This window comes from Chiloscyllium plagiosum, chromosome 34, assembly GCF_004010195.1.
Source record: "Chiloscyllium plagiosum isolate BGI_BamShark_2017 chromosome 34, ASM401019v2, whole genome shotgun sequence".
Lineage (NCBI taxonomy): Eukaryota > Metazoa > Chordata > Chondrichthyes > Orectolobiformes > Hemiscylliidae > Chiloscyllium > Chiloscyllium plagiosum.
This window is the reverse complement of record NC_057743.1, coordinates 29,310,097-29,335,749: the sequence shown is the minus strand read 5'-3', so window position 1 is coordinate 29,335,749 and position 25,653 is coordinate 29,310,097. Positions and strand designations below refer to the sequence as shown.

Below are 25,653 nucleotides of genomic sequence, written 5' to 3'. Positions count from 1 at the left end.
AATTTGTGCATCTTGATCCTTAGTTGTTTAACCACATTTTTCTAATGACTACTCCGATATACCTTGGGAGATTGAATAGTAAGGAATTATGAAGAAATATAAGTAATTAATGCTTTACTGTGTGTTATCTTATTTTCTAGTATTCTCCACTGCTGAAGAAACTATACTGTCAGATTGCAAAGACATGTCCAATCCAGGTGAAACTGGCCTCACCACCACCTCCAGGTAGTGTGGTGCGTGCAATGCCTGTCTACAAAAAGGCTGAGCATGTGACTGAAGTGGTGAAACGCTGCCCCAATCATGAACTTGGCAGAGATTTCAATGATGGTGAGTTATCAAGGTGCAATTAATCCCTCTCTTCTTATCGACTGCAATCCCCTTAGGTAGTCCCAGATGAGCAATGACACCAATTAGAAAATTTAGAGTACAGATACACTCGTTCAAATCCAGCAGCCTTAGGTTTAAGGTTGTACCAGATTTTGGAACTAGCCAGTTTTCAGAAAACGTTTGATGTATTATTTGAAATCAAAACACCTTAATCTTATGAATAGGGGACAAAGAAAACTAAGTGATCTGAAAAGCAAAATAGTTTATAGGTTATATGGTATCAGGTGAAATACAGAGGGAGATAGAAGAGGGATGGGGTCACAGTATTGATCAGGATATCAATTATATAGTGAACAGGGATGATATCTTGGAAGGATCATCAAATGAAACCATATGCATAGAAATAAAATTCACAAAAGGGGCAAACACACTCTTGGGTGTGTACTACAGGTCCCAAAACAAAGAGATCAAATATGTAATCAAATTTCAGAAAAGTATAAGAATCATAAAAGGCTGTAATAGTAGGGGATTTAAACATCCCAAATAGCAACTAATGTTTTAATGTTCAAGGTAGACAGGGAACTACTTAAATTCCATCCAGGAGAATTTCTTTTTAGCCAGTATGCAGAAAGTCAGTCAAGGAAAAGGGCAGTACTGGACCTGATATTTGGAAATGAACCTGGGCAGATGGAAGGTATATCAATAGAGGAGCATTTTGGAAATAGTGATCATAACTCAGGTATATTTTATTCATTCACAGGATGGGAATAGGATAATTAAGAAGGCATATGGGATGCTTGCTTTCAACAATCGTGGCATAGAGTATAGAGCAAGGAGATATCCTGGGTTAAAAACTGAAAGATCTGCAGATGCTGTAAATCAGAAAGAAAAACAGAAATTGCTGGAAAAGCTCTGCAGGTCTGCCAATACCTGTGGAGAGAAATCAGAGTTTACCTTTCAGGTCGAGTGACACTTCCTCAAAACCCTTCTGAGGAAGGGTAACTCGACCCAAAGCATTAACTCTGATTTCTCTCCACAGATGCTACCAGACCTGTGGAGCTTTTCCAGCAATTTCTGTTTTTCTTTCTGAGGTAATGTTGGAGTTGTACAGAGCATTGGTTGGGCCACAGCTGCAGTTCTGGTCACTTTACTTTAGAAAGGATGTGATAACACTAGAGAGGTTACAGAGGATGTTGTTGCCTGGGATGAAGCAATTGAGCTATACGGGGAGATTAAATAAGCTTGAATTGCCTTCTTTAGAGCAGCAAAGACTGAAGTGGGACATGATTGAAGTTTATAAGACTTGAACAGGGTGAATAGAGAGCAACTGTTCCCCTTGGTTGAGGGGTCAGTCATGAGAGGGCCCAGCTTTCGAGTAAAGGGCAGCAGATTCAGAAGAAAAAACCTTTTCATTCAGCAGGTGGAGGAAATCAGGAATGTACTGCCTGGGAAGGTAGTGAAAGCTGGAAACCCTACAACCTTTTAAAAATATTTGAATGAGTACTTCAAATATTATAACATTGAAGGATTGGGACAAGTACAGGAAATTGGGATCAGTGCCCTTTTAGTGGTAGTTATATCAGTACAGACTCAATGGGCTGAAGAAGGGCTCCAATGGGCTCAGTGTTGAAGTCTTTATTGTTTGTGGTTTACATTAATAACTTGGACTTAAATGTAAGGGAATCAAGATGTTTGCAGATGGACCTGAAAACTGATTGGTAGTAAATAGTGAGGAGGATAGCTACAAACTGCAGGAAGATATCAACAGTCTGGTCAGGTGGACAGAGCAATGGCAAAAGGAATTTAACCTTGAAAAGCTGGAGATACTAAACTTGGGGAGAGCCAACAAGGCAAGTGATTATATTATGACTGATTGGACCCTGGGAATGACCAAAGATCAGGGGGAGCTTGATGTGCATGTCCACAGATTCCTGACGTTGGCTGGGTAAGTAGACAGTGGTTAAGAAGGCATATGAAATACTTGTTTTTAGTTTAAGCACAGAATACAAGAGCAAAGACGTTACGCTGGATCTTTATAAAATGTTGATTAGGTCATAACCTTGTGCACCTCAATCAGGTCCTCTTTCCAAGGACAACAACCCCAGCCTATCCAATCTGGAGTACTGTTTGCAGTTCTGATGACCCACATTGTGGGAAGGAATTGATTCCACTAGAGAGGGTGCAGAGGTGATTAACCAGATGCTGCCTGGACTGAATGCCTTGCTAAACTGCATTCAGATCACATCAAACTCATTGCCATCATCAACAGTCCAGGTTATCTCCTCAAAGAATTTGATAAAGTTTGTCAAACACAGCCTTCCCTTAACAAATCTGTGCTGACTATCCCTAATAAATTCCTGCCTCTCTAAGTGCAGATATATTCTGTCGGAATTCTCTCATAACTATCCTAACATCAAGATCAGACTGACTGACCTGTAATTTTCTGGAGAGTTTGGATAGATTAGACTGGATTCCCTATAGTGTGGAAACAGGCCCAGGCTGGAATTGTTTTCCTTAGAACAGCAAAGATTGAGAAAGGACTGTATAATTATGAGGGGCAGTGATTAGATGGATAGAAAGGCATTTTTTCCATTAGTATTGAGGGTCAATAACCAGGAGGCACAGATTTAAGGCAAGCAGTTGGAGGCTAAGAAGAGAATTGAGATTTTGTTTTTACACAGAGGGTCATGGGAGTCTAGAACTTATTGCTTGAAAGGGTGGTTGAATCAAAAACTTTAACAATATTTAAGCAGTATTTAGGTATATACTTGTGTTGCCAAACACTCCAGTGCTATTGTCCAACAGCTGGAAAATGGGATTAGGATAATCAGATCTCAGTAGATCATCATGGAAACAATGGGCTGAAAGGCTTTCTTTAGTGCTGTAAATTTCTCTGAATTTAGATTAACGACCATGTTACTCCTGAGACTCATTGATTTCTCATGTGTTGGATTTAATAACCCTTTCATGTACGATGAGAAGACATAAATCCAAAAAAACTGTCTGGTTTAGATCGCTTGATTTGAGAGAATGTATCTGTTCGGTTTTCCAGCTCTTTCCTGTCCTGAAAGCAACAACCCATCATTTCACATTGATTATTCCATTCTGTTCTGTTAAAATCAATGATACCCCTCTCTCTCTCTTTGGAGAATCAAACCTAAGGGATCACAGATCAGAGAATTAACATTACACTACTGTAGCTAATTCTCTGACAAGTGGTCCCAAACACAGCTCACCATCATTTTATTTTCCTTTAGTAGTATTTGACACTTGCTCACCTGCTCGCCAAACTGTTTTTTCATTCATGTGTCATTATCAGAAAATTAAAATGACTGAAAGAGCGTAAGGGGGTAAGAACCAATGGTTGAATGTTCTGGTAAGTGGTAGCCTATTCAGTGCTGTCAGAAAGATTTGTTACAGTGAACTTTGTGTAGTTACTCCCTGTAACAGATATGCTAGTGGCTACAAACCTACCCCCACATCATGGAACTGGAAGCACTTCCCACAGTGAATTCCAGGCATGGCTTGAGATAACTTTTGCAACCGTCTTTGGTGCTAGTGAGGGTACTGGGGATATGCCCTCCTTTCTCACACAGTATGTGAAGAAGCAAAAATTATTCACCGAATTAACAATGAACTGAATAGAACTTGCCTAAGATTGAAGTTAGATTGAACTCAGGACTCTGCTTTGTGAAACAGGAGCATCTATATCCTTGCAGAGAAACAACTCATTCATTTTAAATTGGTTGCTTATTTTATCATACATTTTCCAGTCTAAAAGTCTCCCTATGAGGATGGGCTGGATCCATGGTTAATGTAAGCAATTCCACCTACACTGTATTCCTAATCACTAACCCCAGTTCTCTCCACCCTTCTTCACATGTTCCAAATAATTCTGTACATGTCAATACTGCAAAGTCCTTTGTACTTGCAACTTCCATTTCTTCATGTGATGTAATCTGCGTACTTAACGAGCAAAAGTACGCCCCGCTCCACTTAAACCATGATGAAAATGAAATTTATCTTTCACCATCCATACTATTTGTTGCCATATTCAATTATAAAGCAAAGTAATGTTGCCAAAGTCCTACCGGATCATAGGACTGCCCTCTCATTAGAGAAGTGGTGGTTTAACCTGACAGTCGCCATGCCTTATGTGGGGAGAGATTCAGAAGAAGAGTCCTTCTAAGAAAGATCTCAAAACTAAAAGCAACCTGGTGGAAAAGAGAAAAGAATGCCTGACCAATAACAGGGGGAATTGATACTTCTCTTCCCAATGTTATTTGTATTTCCCTGTCAATCCTTCGCCGAAAATGCAGACAGGAATATACTCCCTCACCTAATTCAAAACCAATTGCTCAGCGATGCAACCTGGGACTGGCTCTTCCTTTGACTTTCCTTTCTTACCTGTTGGGAAATAAGTGGGTATTTTCTCAGCAGCTGATGCTAGCAGCACAGCCGAGATCGTAACTCAATGTACGTGGGGTTGCAGCCACAACTCTGTGCATGCAAGATTCAGCATACCAAAAGGTCTTAATGTTCTTATCTCTATCACTGGATATGGTATAATTTGCCAATTTTTCCAAGCCCAAGGGGCTTTACAAATGACAACCAGTGAACAAACTGTCAAAATTTGCCAATTTATATGTAAATTGTTTGTTGTCAGGAACCGTGCCAAACTTGCAATGAAGTATAACAATTTGCCTTCTGCAATCGAGCTCAGTATCAAATTTTCAACTAGCTTTATGTTTGCCAAGTGAAAATTTATCATGCCCACTTATTAACTACCTGCAGGTAAGGCCTTGTTGCAATCGTCATCTGGATTATTTCTGTCGGTTAGATTGTGATGAGTTTATTAGATAGCGTTGGAGAAATAAAATAAATCACCTCATTAATACCACAGCTATTTACTACATTCAGCAAATTCTGTTTGGCAGCAATGTTATTATAGAAATGATCTCTGAACTTATAGGGTCCTCATGCTTTGCTTTGCCAGACAGTGCAGTTATGATCCTACTGCAAATGATCTTTGTGCTTCTAGATTAATGATGAGAAAAAGAAGCCAATTTCCCCTTCAGGATTACTTGTCACTAACTTCTTCTGGGTGAGGACATGATTATGATTGGGTTAAGGCTCATACTCACTCACGATACATCTCCACAGCTGAATAATTTATCAGCAACCTCAAATTACATTTATTATTTACAATAATATTATCTGTGCAAATTGACCACTTGAGTAAGACTGAAAGCTGAATGACATTTATTGATCTTTCCTAAAATGAGGAGAGAAGAGGAGAAATTGGAAAAGGAAAACAAGGTTGTCAGTGAATTGAAGCCTGTAATCCTGCCTCAGGAATCTGTCTTCTGAACCCTCGACGGGGTTGGTGCGTTATAGTCCATTGAGATCTTCATGACTCTCATTCTGTTTATTCACATGTCATTCCAGATAAATAATAAAATGGAGTAAGTTAGACAAATGGAAAATGTTATCATTTTACTGTTGGGTCCATATGCTTCCTTCTGGGTGAATCCTCATTGGACCGTTATTATTCAGTCTGTCTTGGTCACATTTTATAGCCTGTATGTCACTGCCGTCCTTCCAGGCCAGTCTGCTCCAGCAAGTCACCTGATCAGGGTGGAAGGAAACAACCTTGCTCAGTACATTGATGACGCTGTCACAGGACGGCAGAGCGTCTTGGTGCCATTTGAGCCTCCACAGGTATATTGCAAACATTTGTCTTTACTTTTTGCTTTTATTTCTGAGCAAAGTAGATTAGATGTAAATGTCCTTGATCCAGTTAGGAAGGAAGATATATTTCTGTGAAATGTGAACAAAAAAGAAGTTTGGCTCATCCTAAAATAATTGTGCTTCGCACTTTGATCATAACTGCAATAGAATCATGAATTATGAGTAAGTGTCTTTTGTAATATTTTCAAGAATAATTGAAATAGGAAATAGGAGTGGGTTAGAACCCCCTGAGTTCAAGACCCACTCCAGGGCCCAAATATTCCAGCACTAGTAGAGGTAACTCAGTGTGTATCAATGCTAGTCCCCAACCTGGCTAAATGAGGAGGGTTTGCAGCAGTAAGGGCATCCAGCTATAAAACTACCTGCCAAAATCAAAAAAAAGGGTGGCTGTTATAAAAGTGATCAAACAACATCATTTAAAATCATACAACACCAGGTTATAGTCCAACAGGTTTATTTGGAAGCACTAGCTTTTGGAGCGCTGTTCCTTCGTCAAGTGATTGTGAAGAATAAGACCATAAGACACAGAATTTAGAGCAAAAGATTGTAGTGTCATGCAACTGAAATGATATATTGAACAAACCTGGATTGTTGTTAAGTCTTTCATCTTTTAGAATGGATTGCAGGTTTCGGTTCATTAGTATGTAAATCCCAGAACTTCTTTTAAGTCACCTTCTCGAGATAATTTAAGGTTTTATAACAAAAGGTGACATCTCAGCTCAGACAATGGATTAAAGGTGTGAGGTTAGAGTCTGTATCCGAGTCTTGAGTCAGACTGGTTCTATTTACAAAGTGAAATTTACAAACTATTTCATGTATTGACTGCCTGCAGAGGCTGATCGCCAAGTTCAGTACCCATGAGGATGGCCTCAACTGGGACCTCGGGTTCATGTCACACTACAGGTGACCGCACTATACTGTACACTCTCCCACACACACATACACACACACACTCTTAAATACTCACACGCTCATGCAGACCCTCTCTCATTCAAACGCTCTCTCTCATACATACACCCTCCACACTCATACCCTTGCACACACCCTCTCACAGGCTTATACTCCATCACACCCGCACACACACTTTATCAAGCTTTCACACGTGCAAATACACTCAATCTCACGTGCACACACTTTCTGTCTCTCTCATGCACGTGCTCACGTTTATAAGTCTATGGGATGAATTTGTATTTGCAGAATTATATTTGCAGATACATTCTATTTTGCTCAAAAAATGCACAGTCTGTAGGCAGTCAATGCAGACAGTTAATACACATAATATTTTGTAAATTCCACTTTGGAAATAGAACCAGTCTGACTCAAGGTTGAAATACAGACAGACTCTAACCTCACACCTTTAATGCATTGTCTGAACTGAGATGTCACCTTTTGTTATGAAACCTTAAATTATCTCGAGAAGGTGACCTAAAAGAAGTTCTGGGATTTACATATAAATGAGCCAAAACCTGCAACCATTCTAAAAGAAGAAAGACTTAACAATCCAGGTTTGTTCAATGTATCATTTCAGTTGCATGACACTGTAATCTTTTGCTATAAATTGCGTCTGATGATCTTATTCTCCACAATCATCTGATGAAGGAGCAGTGCTCCGAAAGCCAGTGCCTCCAAATAAACCTGTTGGACTATAACCTGGTGTTGTGTGATTTTTAACTTTGTCCACCCCAGTCCAACACCGGCTCATCCACATCAGAACCACCATTGTGGAATTCCCATGTAACATGGGAAAAGAGAAGAAAATGAAGAATCATTCAAATAGATGATGAATGTGGATCAGGATCATCAGTTAGTTATACTCTCCAGCTAGATTATTCTTGCAGTTAAAACTTGAACAATTCGTATCCATTCATGGGATGTGGCCTCACCAGCTTAGACAGAATTATGGACAAATGTATCTGCAACAGGTAGATTGGTGAGGACAAGGTCAAGAATGTTTTTCCTTCTTGCTGGTTCCCTTACCATCTGATGTGGACCCAATCTGGCAAGTGTATACATTAGGACATGGCCAACTCATTCAGTAGTGGTGCTACCGAGCTACTGTTGATCAGAGGTATTGAAGTCCATCACTCAGAATGCACACTCACTGCTTCCTCCAAGTGGTGTTGAATGTAAAAGGATTAATGATTCATCAGCCAAGTGGGGTTATTGAGTGGTAATCAGCAGGAGGTTTCTCGCCACGTTTGACCTGATGCGATGTGATTTTTAAAAATTCATTGATGGGATGTTGATGTTACAGGCTAGGCCAGCATTCATTGTCCATCCAAAGTTGTCCAGATGAGTCAACACATTGCTGTAGGTCTGGAGTTGCCCATAGGCCGAACTTCATGGTGTTCGCAATCAATGTTCAGGTTTCCCAGGGCATGACTATGTCAGTCTGTTGCTTGACTACAGTGTGAGACTGCTCTCTCAATTTTTATGTATATTCATAAAGATGATTTTGCAGGACCAAAATGCTTTGTTGCCTTTTTCATTTCTGGTGTCTGGTTTGTTGCCACGTGGCCCATCCAGTTTCATTCCTTTCCTTAGACTTTGTAACAGTTTGATATAACAAAGTTTCTTGCTTGGCCACATTGCTGTTGTATGTAGAGCAGATCAAGTAAAAATGGCAGATTTCCTTTTCTAAAGCACTCTAGTGAACCAGATGAATTTTAAGACAGTCAACAATGATCACATTCGGCTATCTTTCAATTCCAGATTTCTATTGAATTAAAATTTCATAATCTGCCATGATGGATTCAAATCTATATCTTCAGAATATTAGTATGGGGCTCTGGATTACTGCTATGCCACCACTTCTCCAGTATATGAGAAATTATAACAAGATATAATAATGTAGAAATTATTATGTTTGAGATTATTAAAACTATGTTAAGCCAAATTCTGGATCCTGAATCAAAATTGGTATTTTATATAAGAAAATCCCTTAAATGACAGAGTCCTGAGGTTATACTGACACCTAGTGTAAGATATGGAATGGTTATTGTTGGAATCTAAGGGGCCCATATTCTGCCATCACTTAATGAGAACAGGGATTAAAACTATAACAAATATTGCAGTATCAGGTAAATTCTGATTGTTCTTTTATCTAATAATGCACTTAGTATATATCACAGTGTTAAATCTTGTACATTACATAATGAGTTAAAACTGTCAGTTTAGAATATAAGGTAGTAAGGACAACAAATTCTGAAAACAGCATCACAAGGTATGTCCTTTCTTATGCATAGGCTAGACCCTTCAGCTATGTCATTACAGTGATATACAATTGTGAAGGAGTTGCCCTAGAATTTCTGAACGATGAACTCTCATAGCATCAGATCAAAATTGGTCAGGGAAATCTCCTGCTGATTACCACCTATTGCCCCCACTTTGCTGCTAACTCAGAACTATTCTATGCTGAACAGAACTTGGAAGAAGTAATGATGGTGGCATGAGCAATGATGTAGTCTGGATGGTGGACTTCATTATCTATAACCAAAAGTGGCTAAGTTGCACCAACACTGATCAAGCTGGCTGAGTCCTAAAGGATATAGCTGCTAGAGTGAGTCTGAGGCAGGTAGTGGGGAATCAACAAGAAAGATCTAGTTGACCTCAGCTTCACCAGTGTGTCTCTCTTGGATGCAGCTGACCATAGCAGTATGTAGACGTGACCGCTGCAAAGTCTTTGTTCGTACAAAGTTATATATTCATACTACAGACACCCTTGCTAAATGACACTGACTTTGAACAGAAGGAGCAATTCAGCAGTGGACATCCATGAGGTGCTATGAACCATCAGAAGAGAACAGTGGCCTAACCATGCCTTACAAGGGAAGTTAGAGAGAGTATTAGATGGAAAAAGAAGCATCCAAATTGGCAAGCAGAAACAATAGACCTGAGAATTGGGAACAGTGTACAAGTCAGCAAAGGTGGACCAAGGAATTGATTAAGAAGGGGAAAATAGAGTATGAGAGTAAATTGCAGGGAACATAAGAACTGACTATAAAAGCCTATATTAGTAGAGCAATGGTGTTGGAGAAATTAATGGGATTAAAGACTAGTAAACCTCCAGGGGCTGATAATCTACATTGCTGAGTGCTTAAGGAAATAGCCCTAGAAATAATGGATGCACTGGTGGTCACGTTCCAAGATTCTTTAGACTCTGGAATAGTTCCTACACATTGCAGGTTAGCTCATGTAATCCCACTATTTGAAAATAGGAATTATTGACTATTGAGTCTGATGTCAGTAGTGGGGAAGATGCTAGAGTCCATTACCAAGGACTTTATGGAATGAGTACTTCGAAAACAGTGGTATAGTCTGACACAGTGAGCATGCATTTACAAAAATGAAATCATGCCTGACAAATCTACTGGAATTCTTTGAGGATTTAATAGTAGATTTGATCAGGGGAGCCAGTGGGTGTGATTTATTTAAACTTGCAGAAGGCTTTCGATGAAGTTCCACATAATGTGTAAAACTAAAGTGTATGGGATATTGGCTGATGTATTGAGGTGGATAGGAAATGGTTAGCACATAGGAAACAAAGAGTAGGAATAAATGGGTCTTTTTCTGAATGGCAGGCAGTGACTAGTGGTGTACTGCAAGGATTAGTACTGGGACCCCAGCTGTTCACAGTATATGTTAATGATTTAGATGAAGGAACTAAATATAATATCTCCAAATTTGCAAATGACTCAAAGCTGAATGGAAGGGTGAGCTGTAAGGAGGATGCAGAAATGTTGCCGTGTGATTTGGATAAGTTGAGTGAGTAGGCAAGTGCAGTATAATGTGGATAAATGTGAGATTACCCACTTTGGTACTAAAATAGGAAGGCAGATTACTACTTGAACAGCTATAAATTGAGAGAGGGGAATGTTCAACAAGACCTGGGTTTCCTCGTGCCCCACTTGCTAAAAGTAAGCATGCAGATGCAGCAGGCAGTAAAGAAGGCGTTGGTCTTCATAGTGAGAAGATTCAAGTACAAGAACAAGGATGTCTTACTGCAGTTATACAAGGCATTGGTGAAGCCACACCGGAATAGTGTATGTAGTTTTGGTCTGGTTATTAGAGGAAGGATGTTCCCAGTGGTTGGGAAATCCAGTACCGGGGGTCATAGTTTAAGGATAAGGATCTTTTTGAACTGAGATGATAAGAAATTTATTCACCCAGCGAGTGCTGAGCCTGTGGAATTCACTACCACAGAAAGTAGTTGAGGCCAAACCATTTTAAGAATGAGGTAGATATAATTCTCTGGCTGAAGGGATCAAGGGATAAGAGGGTATGGATGAGGGTATGGAGCTTGATGATTAGTCATGATTATATTGAATGGTGGAGTAGGCTTGAGGGGTCAAATGGCTCTCTTGCTCCTATCATCTATGTTTATATGTAACCTTATGGCCCAATACGACCCACGGCGCTAAAATTATCATCGGGTTGGGAGACCAGCTCTGGTTCAGTAAAGAGTGCAGAAGGAAATGCCAGGAGCAGCACCAAGTATACCTAAAAATGAGTTGTCAACCTGAAGAAACTACAAAACACGTCTACTTATATAAAAACAACAAACTGGATGCTGGAAAACTGAAATAAAAACAGAAGAAACTCAGTCCTGACAAAGGGTCACTCGACTCAAAATGTGAACAAAGAACGATGTCAGGCAGCAGAAGCAACATGTAATAGGCAGGGCTAAGCGATCCCATAATCACAAGATCTAAGTTCTGCCGTCCTGAAAGATCCTGTCATGAATAGTGGTGGATCATTAAACAACTAACAGATGGTGATTACTCTACAAATATCCCACCCTGAGTTTTGGAGGAGACCAGTATATCAATGCAAATGACAACATTGAAGTATTTGATCCACTTCAGCCAGAAGTGCTGAGTAGATTATCCATCTCAGCCTCTTCCTGAGAACCCCAGAATCTCAGATTCCAGTCTTCAACTAAAGCTCTTTATTCCACATGAAACTGAAACATGACTGAATACGCTGAATAAAAGAAAAATTGGGGGCCTTGACAAAATTCCATAACAGTACTGAAGACTTGTGCTCCAGAATTAGTTGCTGCCGAACTGTGCTGTTCCAGTACAACTACAACTGTAACATCTACCCAACAATATGGAAAACTACCCAGGTATCAACATCCCTAAGCTGCATGGATGTATAGTTGTTGGGAGGTTCCACAGTTTCTGACGGGCGTGTCAAAGCATTGGCTTCTACTTTAGGAAGCTGCTGACACACAGACCTCAGCTATCCATGCAGCAGGAAAAATATTAAGAGGGAATATTGCCAGGTATGTTGTGAATACAAAAAAAAACAAAAGGACAAATTCAACTCCGTTAATTATCATCAATCTATTCTCGATCATTAGCAAAGTGATGAAAGGGAGCATCAAAAATGTTATCTGGTGCAATTACAAAGGAATAATCTGTTCATTTAAGTTCAGTTTCATTTCTGCTAGGTCCCCAAGTCCTTAAAATCTTGGTTCAAACAAGGTTAAAAGAGCTGAACTCCAGAGGTGGGCTGATAGTAACTGCCTTTGACATCAAGGCAGCATTCGACTAAGTATGGCATCATGGAACCTTAACAAAACTGGAGTCAATGGGAATCAGGGAAGTCATACCTAGCACGGTAGAAGATGGGTTTGTTTCTTGGAAAACTCAAACAACTCGGCCCAAATGCATCACTGCAGGAGTTGTGTCCTAGGCCCAACCTTCTTCACCTGTTTGACTGGCACCTTATCCACCCCACCTTCAACATTCATTGCCTTCACACTGATGCACAGACAGCATCTTCCAAACTGATGACTTCTACGACCTACGTGGACTAGAGCAGCAAATGCATGGGGACACCATCATCTGCAAGGTACCCTCCAATATATACCATCCTGTCTTGGAACTGTATCACGATTTCTACATTATTGTTGGATCAAAATCCTGGAACTCCATTTCTAACAATACAGTGGGTGTTCATACTCTAGCAGTTCAAGGCAGCAGCTCATCATGGCTTTCTCCAGGGCAATTACAAATGGGCATGTCCTAGTCAGCAACACCTACAGCCCTTGCACAAATAATAAAAAAAACAACCTTGAGTTGATCATGGACAAGCACTAAAAAGAAATGGTAGATTGGTATTGCAGCAGTGTCCTTTTGCTGTGTTAAATGGAGAAATTCCAATGAACTGCTATAATGGAGGGTATCAATAATGTTTAGAAAAGAAGTTGTGCTAAATTTAGAAGCAAACTTTAGGAGATCGGAAGATGGTAGATCCACAGCTTTGAGGTTGTTAGTAAGAAATAGTTGAAGTGGAGATATGAAATGGAACTTATTTTCAATGCTATTACTACTATAACGCAGATTTATACGATAATGTTATGTACTGATTTGTTTATTGCTTAGTACTATATGGAATGACTGATCTGTCTGCTTTGGATAGGTAGGAACAGAGTTCACTACAATTCTCTACAACTTCATGTGTAACAGTAGCTGTGTAGGTGGAATGAATCGACGACCTATCCTCATCATCATCACCTTAGAAACAAGAGAGTGAGTAGCCATCTCTAAAGAATGTTGTTTTACAATCACTGTTGTTCAGTTTCAAAGTCATTCATAAAAGGCACAAGAGGGAAAGCTGACATTCAGGGTAAATGGTTGAATTTTAGCAGCCTTCTGGGGATGAAATCAGAGGCAAAATGGCTTGCAAATTACCTGTTGACTTTCCATTGCTATTCCATTTGCCAATGGTGAAAAAGTGGCAGATGGTTCATGCACCTAAAATGCAACTGAAACACTTAAGTGACCATTTAAGGATCTGTTCTCATCTTGTTGGCATTTTATAAGTGGTTGGGCGTCCCCAGACCTACCTTTGAATTGGATGTTTGATGTTGGCAACAGTCTGCTGTCCTGACTGGGAGTTACTTAGCCTTTGCCACTGTGCAGTCCAAGGTTCTGCTACCCACCAAAGCAGGATTGTCTCCCATTTTGGCTAGAAGCTGCTGGACCCTTGCCACCTCCAGAAAATTCATCACTTTGTATCACCATTTGGAAGTTACTCAAGGTGATTCTGTTCCAACCATTGTACGAATCTGTATTCTCTTTCCCATCCTTGCTGAAAAAATTTTGTTCCCTGTCTCCCAATGGACCATAAATATAACTTCTTCCCACATATTACGGATCCAGAGTCTGGCCTCATGCAACCTAAGTCTCTCAAGGCTTGGATTCTTTAGTTTTATCAATTATATCTCCAGTGCAGGCTCTCTCCTTCATTGCATCTTCAACTGCCTTTTCCCCCTTCTGAGGAACAATCTGCAAAAATCTTTCTACCTCCCTTTCCATATTTAAAAGCCTTCTTAAATAATTTCTTCAACCAGAGGTTTCTGATCCTTCTGATTCCCACAAAAGTACAATATTTGCTCCATTTCTCCTCTATGTGAAATGCCTTTGAAGGTTTTTCCTCAGTAGAGGTAGCATAGCTACTTGGGTTTCATTGGGTGATGGTCATGGTGAGGTTCATGCAATTCTCTGTCAAATGAATGCCCTTGTCATCTCCTTCAGTGGCCAGGTACTTGGACGCCGCTCATTTGAAGGTCGAATTTGTGCTTGCCCAGGAAGAGATCGAAAAGCAGATGAGGACCATTACCGTGAGCAGCAAGCCATCAATGAGAGTGCAGCAAAGAATGGAAATGGTAACAAACGCAGTAAGTCTTGCAGGTCTGAATACAGGCAGGTGATGAGTTTAATGGTTGAAGGTGCCATTGGTGTCATTAGTATTAAAATTAGATTAGACAGTATGGCATCCTCTGTCTTGGTCTTCCATGCTATAGCCTTCAAAAGCTGAGAGATCAACCTGGTCTTAGTTCTCACTGTTAAACTTCTCATTGTCCAGATTATCTTGAAAGGTTTCTGTTTACTGTCATTAGCCATGCAACCTCTACATACAATGACACAAATACAATGAGATCATCAATTCAACATAGATAGGAATTCCCTGGCTGCATGACACCGCTAGTTAGTCCACAAAGGCTACAATAGACAATAGGTGCAGGAGTAGGCCATTCAGCCCTTCGACCTGCACCACCATTCAATATGATCATGGCTGATCATTCCTAATCAGTATCCTGTTCCTGCCTTATCTCCATAAGCCTTGATTCCACTATTTTTGATGCTACACATTACCAAACCATTGTTTTTATTTTATTCACAATTAAAATTCTATGTTACTGTAAGAAAAACATGGGATTTAATATCAAACTTCTGTTCAATATAAACTCATAACAACCTTTATGCTGCCCAATCTGGCCTGGGGTAATTTAGGAGATTCAAAGTGAAATATCTTAGAAAAGATTATTAAGTACAGAGGAATGACAATGAAAAATGACTAGATGCTACTGTCTTTTGTGTTTCAGCCTTCAAACAGACACCACAGGGAGTTCAGGGGCCTAATCCAGGTATCAAAAAGAGGAGGCATGGAGACGAGGAGTTCTTCTATGTACCTGTGAGTATTTGCTTCTTTAGCCATCGAAGCAATCATGTTGGCTCCTTAGCTCATTCTATACTTATTTCTCTACCACTTGTAACAACAGGAAGCTTTCACAGTTAAATAGTTCAGTGATGTTTGCAGAAACAGGGCTTAATCTGCAAAGTAGGATCGGGTGCTTGCAGTTCTCCACTCCTGTTTTGTGTGTGAATGTAAGCAAGAATACTTGATGGACTATTTAATGCAATCTTATTCTCGCCCAATTCTCAGACGAGCTCTCATTTTATGAGCTGTTGCAGTGCAGTGGTAATGTCCCTTCCTCTGAGCCAAAAGGCCCAAGTTTAAGATCCATCTGTTTCAGAGATATGTCATAACACATCTGAACAGGTTGATTAAAAATATCAATGCTCACCCAATATCCATATATGCACACTTCCAAACACTGATCACTCGGATCAGTAAGCCTAGCCAATTAATCCATTCCCAACCCCCAGCACATCTGTAGTTAACTGTTGCACCACCACCAACCAGACCAAAATTAGATGAATCTTTACATTTGTTTCCTTTTCCATTTGATTATATTGATCAATAACAACTTTCATCTATTCAACACTTTTGCAAATCGTTTATTGACTATGTTGTTAAAGAAACACAGGACTTTGATTAAGGACAAGGACTATCAGCTAGGATACACGTTGTAGTTGTAAGTTAAATATCTGTGATGCTGCATCCTATTAATAAACCAACTATCAAAGAAAAGAATTGAGTCTTACTTTGTAATTCACAATCTGTCTTAGAAACATTTAATACCCTTAACATTCCAGGTACTTCCAAAGCAAAGTATAAAGAAATGGGATACTGTGTTATGAGGAATCACATTACTAAGTGGTATTCAAAGAGATAGATCCTTAAAGTACAGTTGAGAGAACTGGTCTAGACAAATAAATCATAAGTTGAACATTGGTGGAGAAAAGGCACCTCTTTACAAAATAAGCAGTATCACCATTGGACAGTGGAACAGTTCACTTTCTGCAACCCACTCCCCAAAATTTTGAAAAAACTATACTTTTAAATAATGTTTATATTAACCAAAGCGAAAGATGATAATAAAAAGACTTGTAATTATAGAATGCCTTTTATACCCCGAGGATCTTCAAAAGCACATTACAGTCAGTGAAGTACTTTTGAAATGTCATGATGGTTATGATACAGGAAAATCTGCAACTGTTTTGCACACAGTAAGATCCCACACCCAGTGATGAGATAATAATTAGAAAATCTTTTCTAATTAGTTAAGGGATAAATATGAGACAGGTTGCCATAGCTCCCCTATTCTTCGATTGTGCTTTGCGATCTTTTACATTCATCTAAGTAGACTGGACATCAATTTTACAACCCACCTGAACATCGACACCTTCAACAGTGCAGTGCAACACTCTGTTTTACTACATTGGGAGTGCTAGCTTAGACTTTATACACAAGTTCCTGGCATGAGACTTCGATTCACAACCATCTGAGTCAGAGGCAATACCACCCACTGAATCACAATTGGGACCAAATGTTGAGCAAAGGTACAGGTTTCAATTTAGAGTGTCCTGTGTCAACATCAAAAGTTTTTAGGTTATTCGTAATTTGCATTTTGTTGTAGAATAAACTTCCTTGTTCTGATTTTTCCCCACAGATGCTGCCAGACCTGCTGAGTTTCTTGAGCAATTTCTGTTTTTGCTTCACACTTACTTGTGCTCTGCTACACCCTCAGCCTCAAAAAAGCAGCCCCGTGATATCAATTTGGTATTTCTATTTTCTACACATACTATCCTCAAGACTTCACTGATTGAGATAGGTTAACTGACAATTACTGCAGCAGTATAAAAATTATTTGTGCAATGAACCCACAGCTGTTACTAGGAATCAGAGATGTAATGTAGTCATGGAAAAGCACTTAGAGCAAATCACATACCCACTGCCTTGGGAATACTGTATGTCCCAGTGTGACTGTTTGCTAGGTTTCTGTTCTTGGTACCTGATAGCGAAAATTCATACCTGCAATTTTGGACCTTGACAGAAATTCAGTTTTAATTTAGTTTTTAAACTGTATTAAAAATGGATCAAAGTGTGATGGGTTCCAAAAACCAGCAATCCTCTTGCAGCTTCTCTTCAATGAGATGAGTTACGCCAACTGGTTCACTTAGCTGCCTTGGCAAAAATAAACCAAAAATGTCCAAGTTTCTGTCCCTGAAATCTGTACTTAGTTTGTTGACCTCAACTTTAGCACTAGTTGGAGTGCTACAGTTTCCCTGGGCCATTGAGAGGATAATTCACCCAGGGTTCTTACTATTTTTTAATTCAGTGGTTTCCAGTTATTCAGTGAGATATGATTTGATCTGTCTATGCTTTCTGAACAATGCTTGGGCAAGATCAAAAATTAGAAAATCAGAGGAGAAAGAAGGGGAAAAATACCTTTTCTAAAAAATTAGGTAACAATTATGAGTATTAGAAATTAGTCTGATAGTCTCAATATTGCCCACAGGTACGAGGAAGAGAGAATTTTGAAGTCCTCATGAAGATAAAGGAGAGCCTGGAGCTGATGGAATTGGTGCCTCAGCAGCTTATCGACTCATACCGGCAGCAGCAACAGCAACTGCTTCAACGCCAGTTAGTTCCTATATCATTCCTTTTACTTATTATTACTTAGGTACTTTTCAAAGTTCCTGCAACCATTCCAGTCCCTTCATTTTTTAGTCTAAAATACTCTCTCATCATCTCTTTCATTGAACAATGGCCATCAGCAAGAGACAGATTCCTCCCCAACTTTGATATTCAGATGACAGAACCCATTCCTGCTGTGAAGTAAGACTGCTCATAAGCTTTGTCCTTGGCCAAAACCAAAAAGACACTGGATTGTGAAAAACTCACTAGAATTACTCAGAAGCTCACTCCCCACATTTCTATCAGTAATTACATAATTGCCAAACCCAAACTGAACCACAAGTGTAGTCAAACTTGAGATAAAGATATGTTTGCATTCTGCACATCTAGCCAATTGCAGGGCAATAGTGTAGCAGCTGGTCTTTATTCCTTTTAGACAGCATTGGGTCTTACTGAGTTATGATTCTACAACTATTCACAAACTTGCAGTTCCTTGCCTGGGTGTCCATTCGTCAACTGAGTGTCAGCAAGCTATTCAGCTGGGGAGAGTGTTGCAATAAAGTCTGATCTTGTTCTTGCCTGACATTTGCATATATTTGTTTCCGAGTAGGCATCATGGTTAGCCTTCAGGATTGGCAGCATTCGTGGGTTTATCTCTCTCTCTAGTTATAGATGCTGAGAATAAACTAGCTGGTCTCAACCAAAAGACTGAACCTGAGAATTTTGAATTCCATTTGGCTCAGTTTCTTACCCATTTCTTTCATGTAGCTTTAGCGAGCATAACAAGTGAAGGAAAGTTCCTAATTCTTTGTAACATGTGGAATAAACTTGCTTTCCAAACTTGCAAATCATTCTTTTATTTTGTTTTGAGCAGACAGCAGGCTTCATCTTCTTATGGCACAGTGATACCACCCACAAGCAAGGTACCCAACATGATGAACAAACTGCCTTCTGTCAACCAACTGGTGGGACAGCCTTCCCAGCACAGCCCAAGTACCTCAGCCAACCTTGGACATATGGGTAATTCAACACAGGCACTGTGCATACATAAGGACTTTGGTGCCTTTGAGGATGTGCACATTTATTGACCTCAAGAATCAGCATTACATGGGAATGTGATATTTCTCCTTTCCATTATATTACCCAACAACCTGTTTCAATTCAAAATCTTAACATCAGCCCCAGCTACTGTATTCTCTGATTTATCCATGTGTGGTCAGATTTTATTAATTTTATTGAGACACATCCACTTGTAATGATTTTGTCCCTTGTAAACATTTTAAATCGATCCATTGTCAGTCATTCCCTTTGGTATAGTCCCCATTTTCACTCCCTCAGATTCAAGAGAAGAAGAATGACTCTAGTGTTAATTGGTTTAGCTATTCATCGCCAAATTTGTCTCATTCAACAAATACTATTGGGTCTCATCTTCCTATGCCAATATTGCCCACTAGTTCAGAGTCATCCTGGAGAGGAATGATATCCCAGAATTTCTAGCTCTGCTCTCTCTTTCCTTCAACTTTTTGGAGGAGAAAGTGAGGTCTGCAGATGCTGGAGATCAAAGTTGAAACTTTATTGCTGGAACAGCACAGCAGGTCAGGCAGCAATACCTGAAGAAGGGCTTATGCCCGAAACGTCGAATCTCCTGTTCCCTGGATGCTGCCTGACCTGCTGCGCTTCTCCAGCAACACATTTTCAGCTCTGATCTCCAGCATCTGCAGACCTCACTTTCTCCTGCAAATTATCATGCCATCTACAACCATCCTTTCCTCTCCAGTCCCACAATATTTTATCACCTAAGTTTGTAATCATTTTTTCACAATTCTGTGTTTGAATTTCTCCAGTCAGGATTCCATTCCTTTCATGGTGCTAATCAAAATCGCAAAAGCCATCCTCTGTGACCACAATAGCTTATATATCTTTATCTTCCTCAAAATTTCTACATGCTTTGACAGGATCAACCACTTCATTCTCCTTTGACACATTTGTTCTGCTGTTAAGCGCAGTGGGACCCCTTCACTTTTGACAATGTAATCAGAACCATCTGCAATAATGGTTTCTCTTCCCTTCTCCTCACCATTATCTTTGGAGTTTTTTCTAAGGATCCATTCAGCGTACAATGGAATGTCTCATACACAGGAGAAGTGATTTCTCAACTTTAAACAAACATACTGAAAAAGCTGAGCAGGTCAAACAACACCTGTAGAGAGAAACAGTTTCATGTCAAGATGACCATTCACCAGATTTCCAGCATCCACTGTATTTTGCATTTATATAGTTGTATAAGTGATTCCCAAATTAAGTGTTCCTAATGTAAAGCAGCATTCAGGGAGAGTACATTCAGGAAACAGCAGGTCCATGCTCAGAAAACCTCGATGTGAATACCAGTTTCTTCCCTTTCAAGTATATTCTGTATATTCAAATATATTTCAAGTTCAATTCTGGTCTCCCTGCTGTAGGAAAGATGTTGTGAAACTTGAAAGGGTTCAGAAAAGATTCACAAGGATGTTACCAGAATTGGAAAGTTTGAGCTATAGGAGAGGCTGAATAGGCTGGAGCTATTTACCCTGGAGTGTCAGAGGCTATTGGGTGATCTTATAGAGGTTTATAAAATCATGAGGTGCATGTATAGGATGAATAGCCAAGATCTTTTCCCCAGGGTAAGGGAATCCAAAACTAGAAGGTGTAGCTTTAAAGTGGGAGGAGAAAGCTTTAAAAGGGACGTAAGAGGCAACTTTTTCCATGCAGAGGGTTAGAGGCTGGTCCAATTACATCTAAAAGGCATCTGAATAGGAAAGGTTTAGAGGGATATGAGCTAAATGCTAGCAAATAGAACTAGATTAACTTATCTGGTTGGAATGAATGAGTTGGATCAGTGTCTGTTTCTGCGCTACATCTCGATGACTCTATATTTGGGCACTTTTGTAAAATATGAATAATGTTTTCTACATCCCAACAAAGTATCTTTTGTGCTAACAAACTGAAGCAAAGGTGGCAAACATTTCATCAACCACCAATAAAAAGTCCAGAGATTAGAAGAAATCAGCATTGAAACAGAGGGATATTGCCTTCAAATTTTTAAAATTGTGTTTCTGCTTTGTAGGCCAAACTCTAATGAACAGTCACCATCATCATCACCATCATCATATACCAACTAATGGCAATGTGAATGGAGGAAATTCCTCACAATCGGCAGGCATAGGGCCAACTTCACACTGCACTCCTCCCCCACCCTACACCGCAGACCCAGCTTTAGTCAGGTAAGCCGTCAGTTTTACACCGGATAGACCTTTTGCAGATGATCAGCTGTGGATATTTCTTGCCTACAAAGATACCAATTAATTAACTTCATGTAACTTGAAGTCACGAAGGCTCGTGTAATGATGTAACTGTAACTTGATATTCAATTCTTGGATTAGCAAAACAGATTTACCTTTCCCAGTGATGCATCATGGTGAACCTATAAGCAGTTGAGCCAGCAGGGCTTCATGGTACAATCTTCGATCTCTGCTTTTAGCTGATACCTGCCAGAGTAGTTGTAGTGATGTCATATGTCCCTTTGATCAGAAAAGATAGAAATTACTCGGGCTTTCCCTCCTCACAATTCAGCAGCCCCTGCTGGAAAACGAGCACTGCAGATGGTGCTTGAGGACAGGATCAGTCTTGGAAACTCTTCTCAAAGTCAAACCTGCCAACATTCACTGTTTAGATTCAAAAGTGAATAAAAATCATTTTTGAAGAGAGAGGCATCAGAAGGTGACAAGCAGCTTAGGAAATGTCCAAGTCACATCCTTCAGAAGAGAAAAGGTTAGGTTGGTGAGAATAATAACTTCAAATAGTGATTGGGTAGATGCTGTTATCCAAGGTGCCCATATTAGCATTCAGCTCAATTAAATCTGTAACATTTTCTGGTTAATAAACCTGTAATATTTTCTGGTCAGCCCATTCAAGCTCAGTAAACCTGTACTGTTTTGTAGTCAGCCTCATTCTATGTATTTATTGAATTTTCTTTCATAGTTTTTTAACAGGTCTGGGCTGTCCTAACTGTCTGGAATATTTCACCTCACAAGGGCTGCAGACAATGTACCACTTGCAGAACCTTTCCTTGGAGGTACTGTTTACAATTACTTAGGTGGTTATGAACAGAAATAATGACAGCTGGGTTCTTCCCCTTCCTGAAAAATAATGCAAAAGTGTGGCTCATGCTTTGGTAGAATTCCCTGTGTCTCAAGAGTTCTCAATCTTGACTATATCAGTTTGGTGAAAGCACATAGCAAATGGGGAATTCCCACCTTGAGGGAGGGGAGAGCCTTCATTAGCGTCTCCTTAGAACAACTTCCTCGCAAACCAGATAGTATAAGGAACCCATTAGTTAAGCAGTCTGTAGACAAAGCCATATTGAAGCATGAGGTGTTGATGCACCCAATATGCTATAACAATGCTTTTTTAAAACTACTTAGATGTAACATTGTCCCCATTCCTTCATCCTATTAAACAATTGTTTTAAAGTTCACTTGCCCCCTTCGCCTTCAATGAAGGTGTTTACTTTTGCTTGGATACAGTTCTGTGACCAGTGAATAAGTCCGAGTACTGTGCCATAATTATAATATTTTACGTCTGTCTCTGTCGATCCAATCCTTACCTGACATAACATGCCCAAAGTCTAAGAGGGGATCACTAAGTTGAAAACAGTAACAGAATTCAACCTGATGTTTCATTCCTTTCCCTGGCCCTCAGGCACAGAGGCTCATTGTTAACATTAGAATTGCTACTTAGTAGAGACCAGCTAATAAACCATGGCTTGCCTTTTCCAGTCTATATTGTTCAGTTGTACACTATGTTTACCAACAAAACTATCAGTGAATTCAAGAGAGACCAGAATAACCTTCGGTCCTTCATCTGCAAATGCTCCACTTTTTTTTCCTCCTAATAGATTTGGACTTTTTAAAAAAATTTCTCCCATCCTCTCCCCTTCTTTTTGATAACGTTGTCCAGGGACAGAGTGGCCGTATGGGAATTTAGAAGATAAGTGGTTCCATGAAAATTACTAAATTATTATCTAAACTCCTTTCACCATCACTGTTTTCTCTGTGAGTGCCTGGAAGAAACCGTTCTGAAGAAGCCATTTTATCTGTAGCAATGTTCCTTCTAAGGTCTTTGGGTGCAACTCACCCTCTAACAGGTTGCTCAAGTGCCCATTCTTCTTGTGTGATCTCAGACAGTGAATGCTGGGAGGTATCCAACCATAAGGGAATTACAACCTGATCCAGTGTCCATCACAAGCACTTTCCAGCAGGAGTCACTTTTTTCAATGTGCTAGATCACTCAGATGTTTAAAGGCTTGTTTCAACTTTCTTAGGGCAAGATGATGGACAGTAGACAACATATTGCTATCAATTATTGTATTCCGAGAATTCACTTAAATACTCTGGTGCATTCTGTTACTAGGTCATTTAAAGTTACCCTTTTCTTCTTCATTAGGATCTGGGAGCACTAAAGATTCCAGAACAGTACCGCCTTTTGATTTGGAGAGGGCTTCAAGAGTTCAAACAGGGGCACGACTATAGCTCGCAGCAGCTGATCAGGTCAAGCAACAACACCGGCACAATCAGTGGGGAACTACAGCGCCAACGGGTGATGGAAGCTGTCCACTTCAGAGTGCGTCACACCATCACCATTCCCAATCGGGGGGATGACTGGGGAGACTTTGGTTTTGATGTACCAGACTGCAAGACTCGGAAACAGTCAATCAAAGAGGAGTTTACTGAAAGTGAGCTAAATTAAAGACAGAAAAGGGAAATGCTGATAAAAACAGAAACCCTGCAGTTTTCCATCTTGCTAAAAGCACTGACTGTTGTAAAATAAGCTGAGAGCGTGTACATACCATATATGCTGTAATGCTACAAACCGTTGTCCCTGGTGGGTTCATACCCATGCACATTGAATACTTTATTTGCAAAGCAAAAGGGTTTGGATAATCAAACATGGATCATTGGATCACCTCATCATTGGTTCTTCTTCCAGCTACATTTTTTCTTCTTTCCTTGTCCTTTACCTTCATACAATCAATTCCAACCAGGAGGGCAGATTCCCTCCTTCCAGATTTACACAAGTGCCACAATCCCTACATCCCACCAATCCATGAATACGGGTCTATGGAACTTCTTGTTCCATTTAAACTCAGCAAATTCCACATTCCTCCTACCTCCACCTTTATGTTCTGTCAACCTCTTGGGGTTTGACATACATTGACTTTTTACTGGTCTCCCAAATTATCTTTCTAAACATTCAAAGTTTGTCCGTTCACTGCAGGAGGGGGTGGGTTTGCTGTTCCTCATTATTTGTAAAATTGTAAACTTCCATAGTTGAGATTTTTTTTCCTTGATGGTAAAGAAATTGTTTGGTAACGTGAACAAAATATGTACTTAAATTTTACAATCACTCCAGTCAGAAAACATTTCAGCTCTATTACAGATCTCCCATCCTTATCTAGTTCTGGTCTTTGTGCACGTTCTCTAACAGACATCTTGTGGGATGGTGAGCATGGCTAGGAAAAAGGATAGAAGCTGAATGAGTGGGGCAATGTGAACATTTTAGAGTTACCATTAAAGTGAAGTGACTTGTGTGTCCCAGGGAGGGAGGGGGGAGTTTGATAGCTTACTGGATGAGGGCAGTCTTCTAAGAACTCTGGGAGTTAAATATACACTGGAAATATGAAATAAAACAAAATGCTGGCTATATACTGCAGCCCGCACAGCATTAAAAATGAAAAATCACACAATAGCAGGTTATAGTCCAGCGGATTTATTTGGAAGCACTAGCTTTTGGAGCACTGCTCCTTCATCAGGTGGTTGTGGAGAACAAGATCATGATCACAGAATTTATAGTCAAAGGAGTCCAGTGTCATGGAGATGTGATACATTAAAACATGAAAGATTTAATCTAAAATTGTTTAGAATAGGATCTGCTGGTTTCTGTTCTTTGTCATGTAAATCCCAGAACATCTTTTAAATTACATTCTCAAGATAGCTCAGCACAGATAGACTTCACACCTATTGTTAGAAAAGCTGAGAACAGAAACCAGCATATCCCATTCTAAAAGATGAAAGATTTAATCTAAAATTGGTTAATCACACATCCATGACACTGGACTAATTTGACTATAAATTCTGATCATGACCTTGTTCTCTATAACCACCTGATGAAGGAGAGCACTCCGAAAGCTAGTGCTTCCAAATAAACCTGTTGGACTATAACTTGGTGTTGTGTGATTTTTAACTTTGTACATCCCAGTCCAACACTGGCTCCTCCAAGTCATAGCATTAAAAAAAATAGAATAACTTTTCAGTTATGGAACTAAAAACTGGAATGGAAACAAACCTTTTAAACATGTTCCAAAAAATTCAATATTTCTCTTTAGTATTTATTCTATTTCCTTTTGCCAACATAAGCACTCAT

At 39.7% G+C, this 25,653-nt stretch overlaps 1 protein-coding gene across 12 annotated transcripts in view; it reads left to right on the top strand.

The window, feature by feature from the left end:
* The window catches only part of tp73 (tumor protein p73), a 234,365-nt gene extending 209,357 nt beyond the window's left edge, over positions 1–25,008 (top strand). For 11 of the 12 annotated variants that reach the window (XM_043676040.1, XM_043676039.1, XM_043676034.1 and 8 more), the window contains 10 exons: positions 141–327; positions 5,933–6,048; positions 13,507–13,616; positions 14,625–14,767; positions 15,476–15,564; positions 18,077–18,201; positions 19,070–19,215; positions 21,299–21,455; positions 22,213–22,306; positions 23,677–25,008. In XM_043676040.1, coding sequence (XP_043531975.1) covers positions 141–327; positions 5,933–6,048; positions 13,507–13,616; positions 14,625–14,767; positions 15,476–15,564; positions 18,077–18,201; positions 19,070–19,215; positions 21,299–21,455; positions 22,213–22,306; positions 23,677–23,979 — 1,470 coding nt within the window. In that variant the 3' untranslated portion in view covers positions 23,980–25,008. The remainder of the gene's footprint in view (positions 1–140; positions 328–5,932; positions 6,049–13,506; positions 13,617–14,624; positions 14,768–15,475; positions 15,565–18,076; positions 18,202–19,069; positions 19,216–21,298; positions 21,456–22,212; positions 22,307–23,676) is intronic. The other variant, XM_043676033.1, reaches the window with a different exon arrangement.
* Positions 25,009–25,653: the final 645 nt, after the last annotated feature.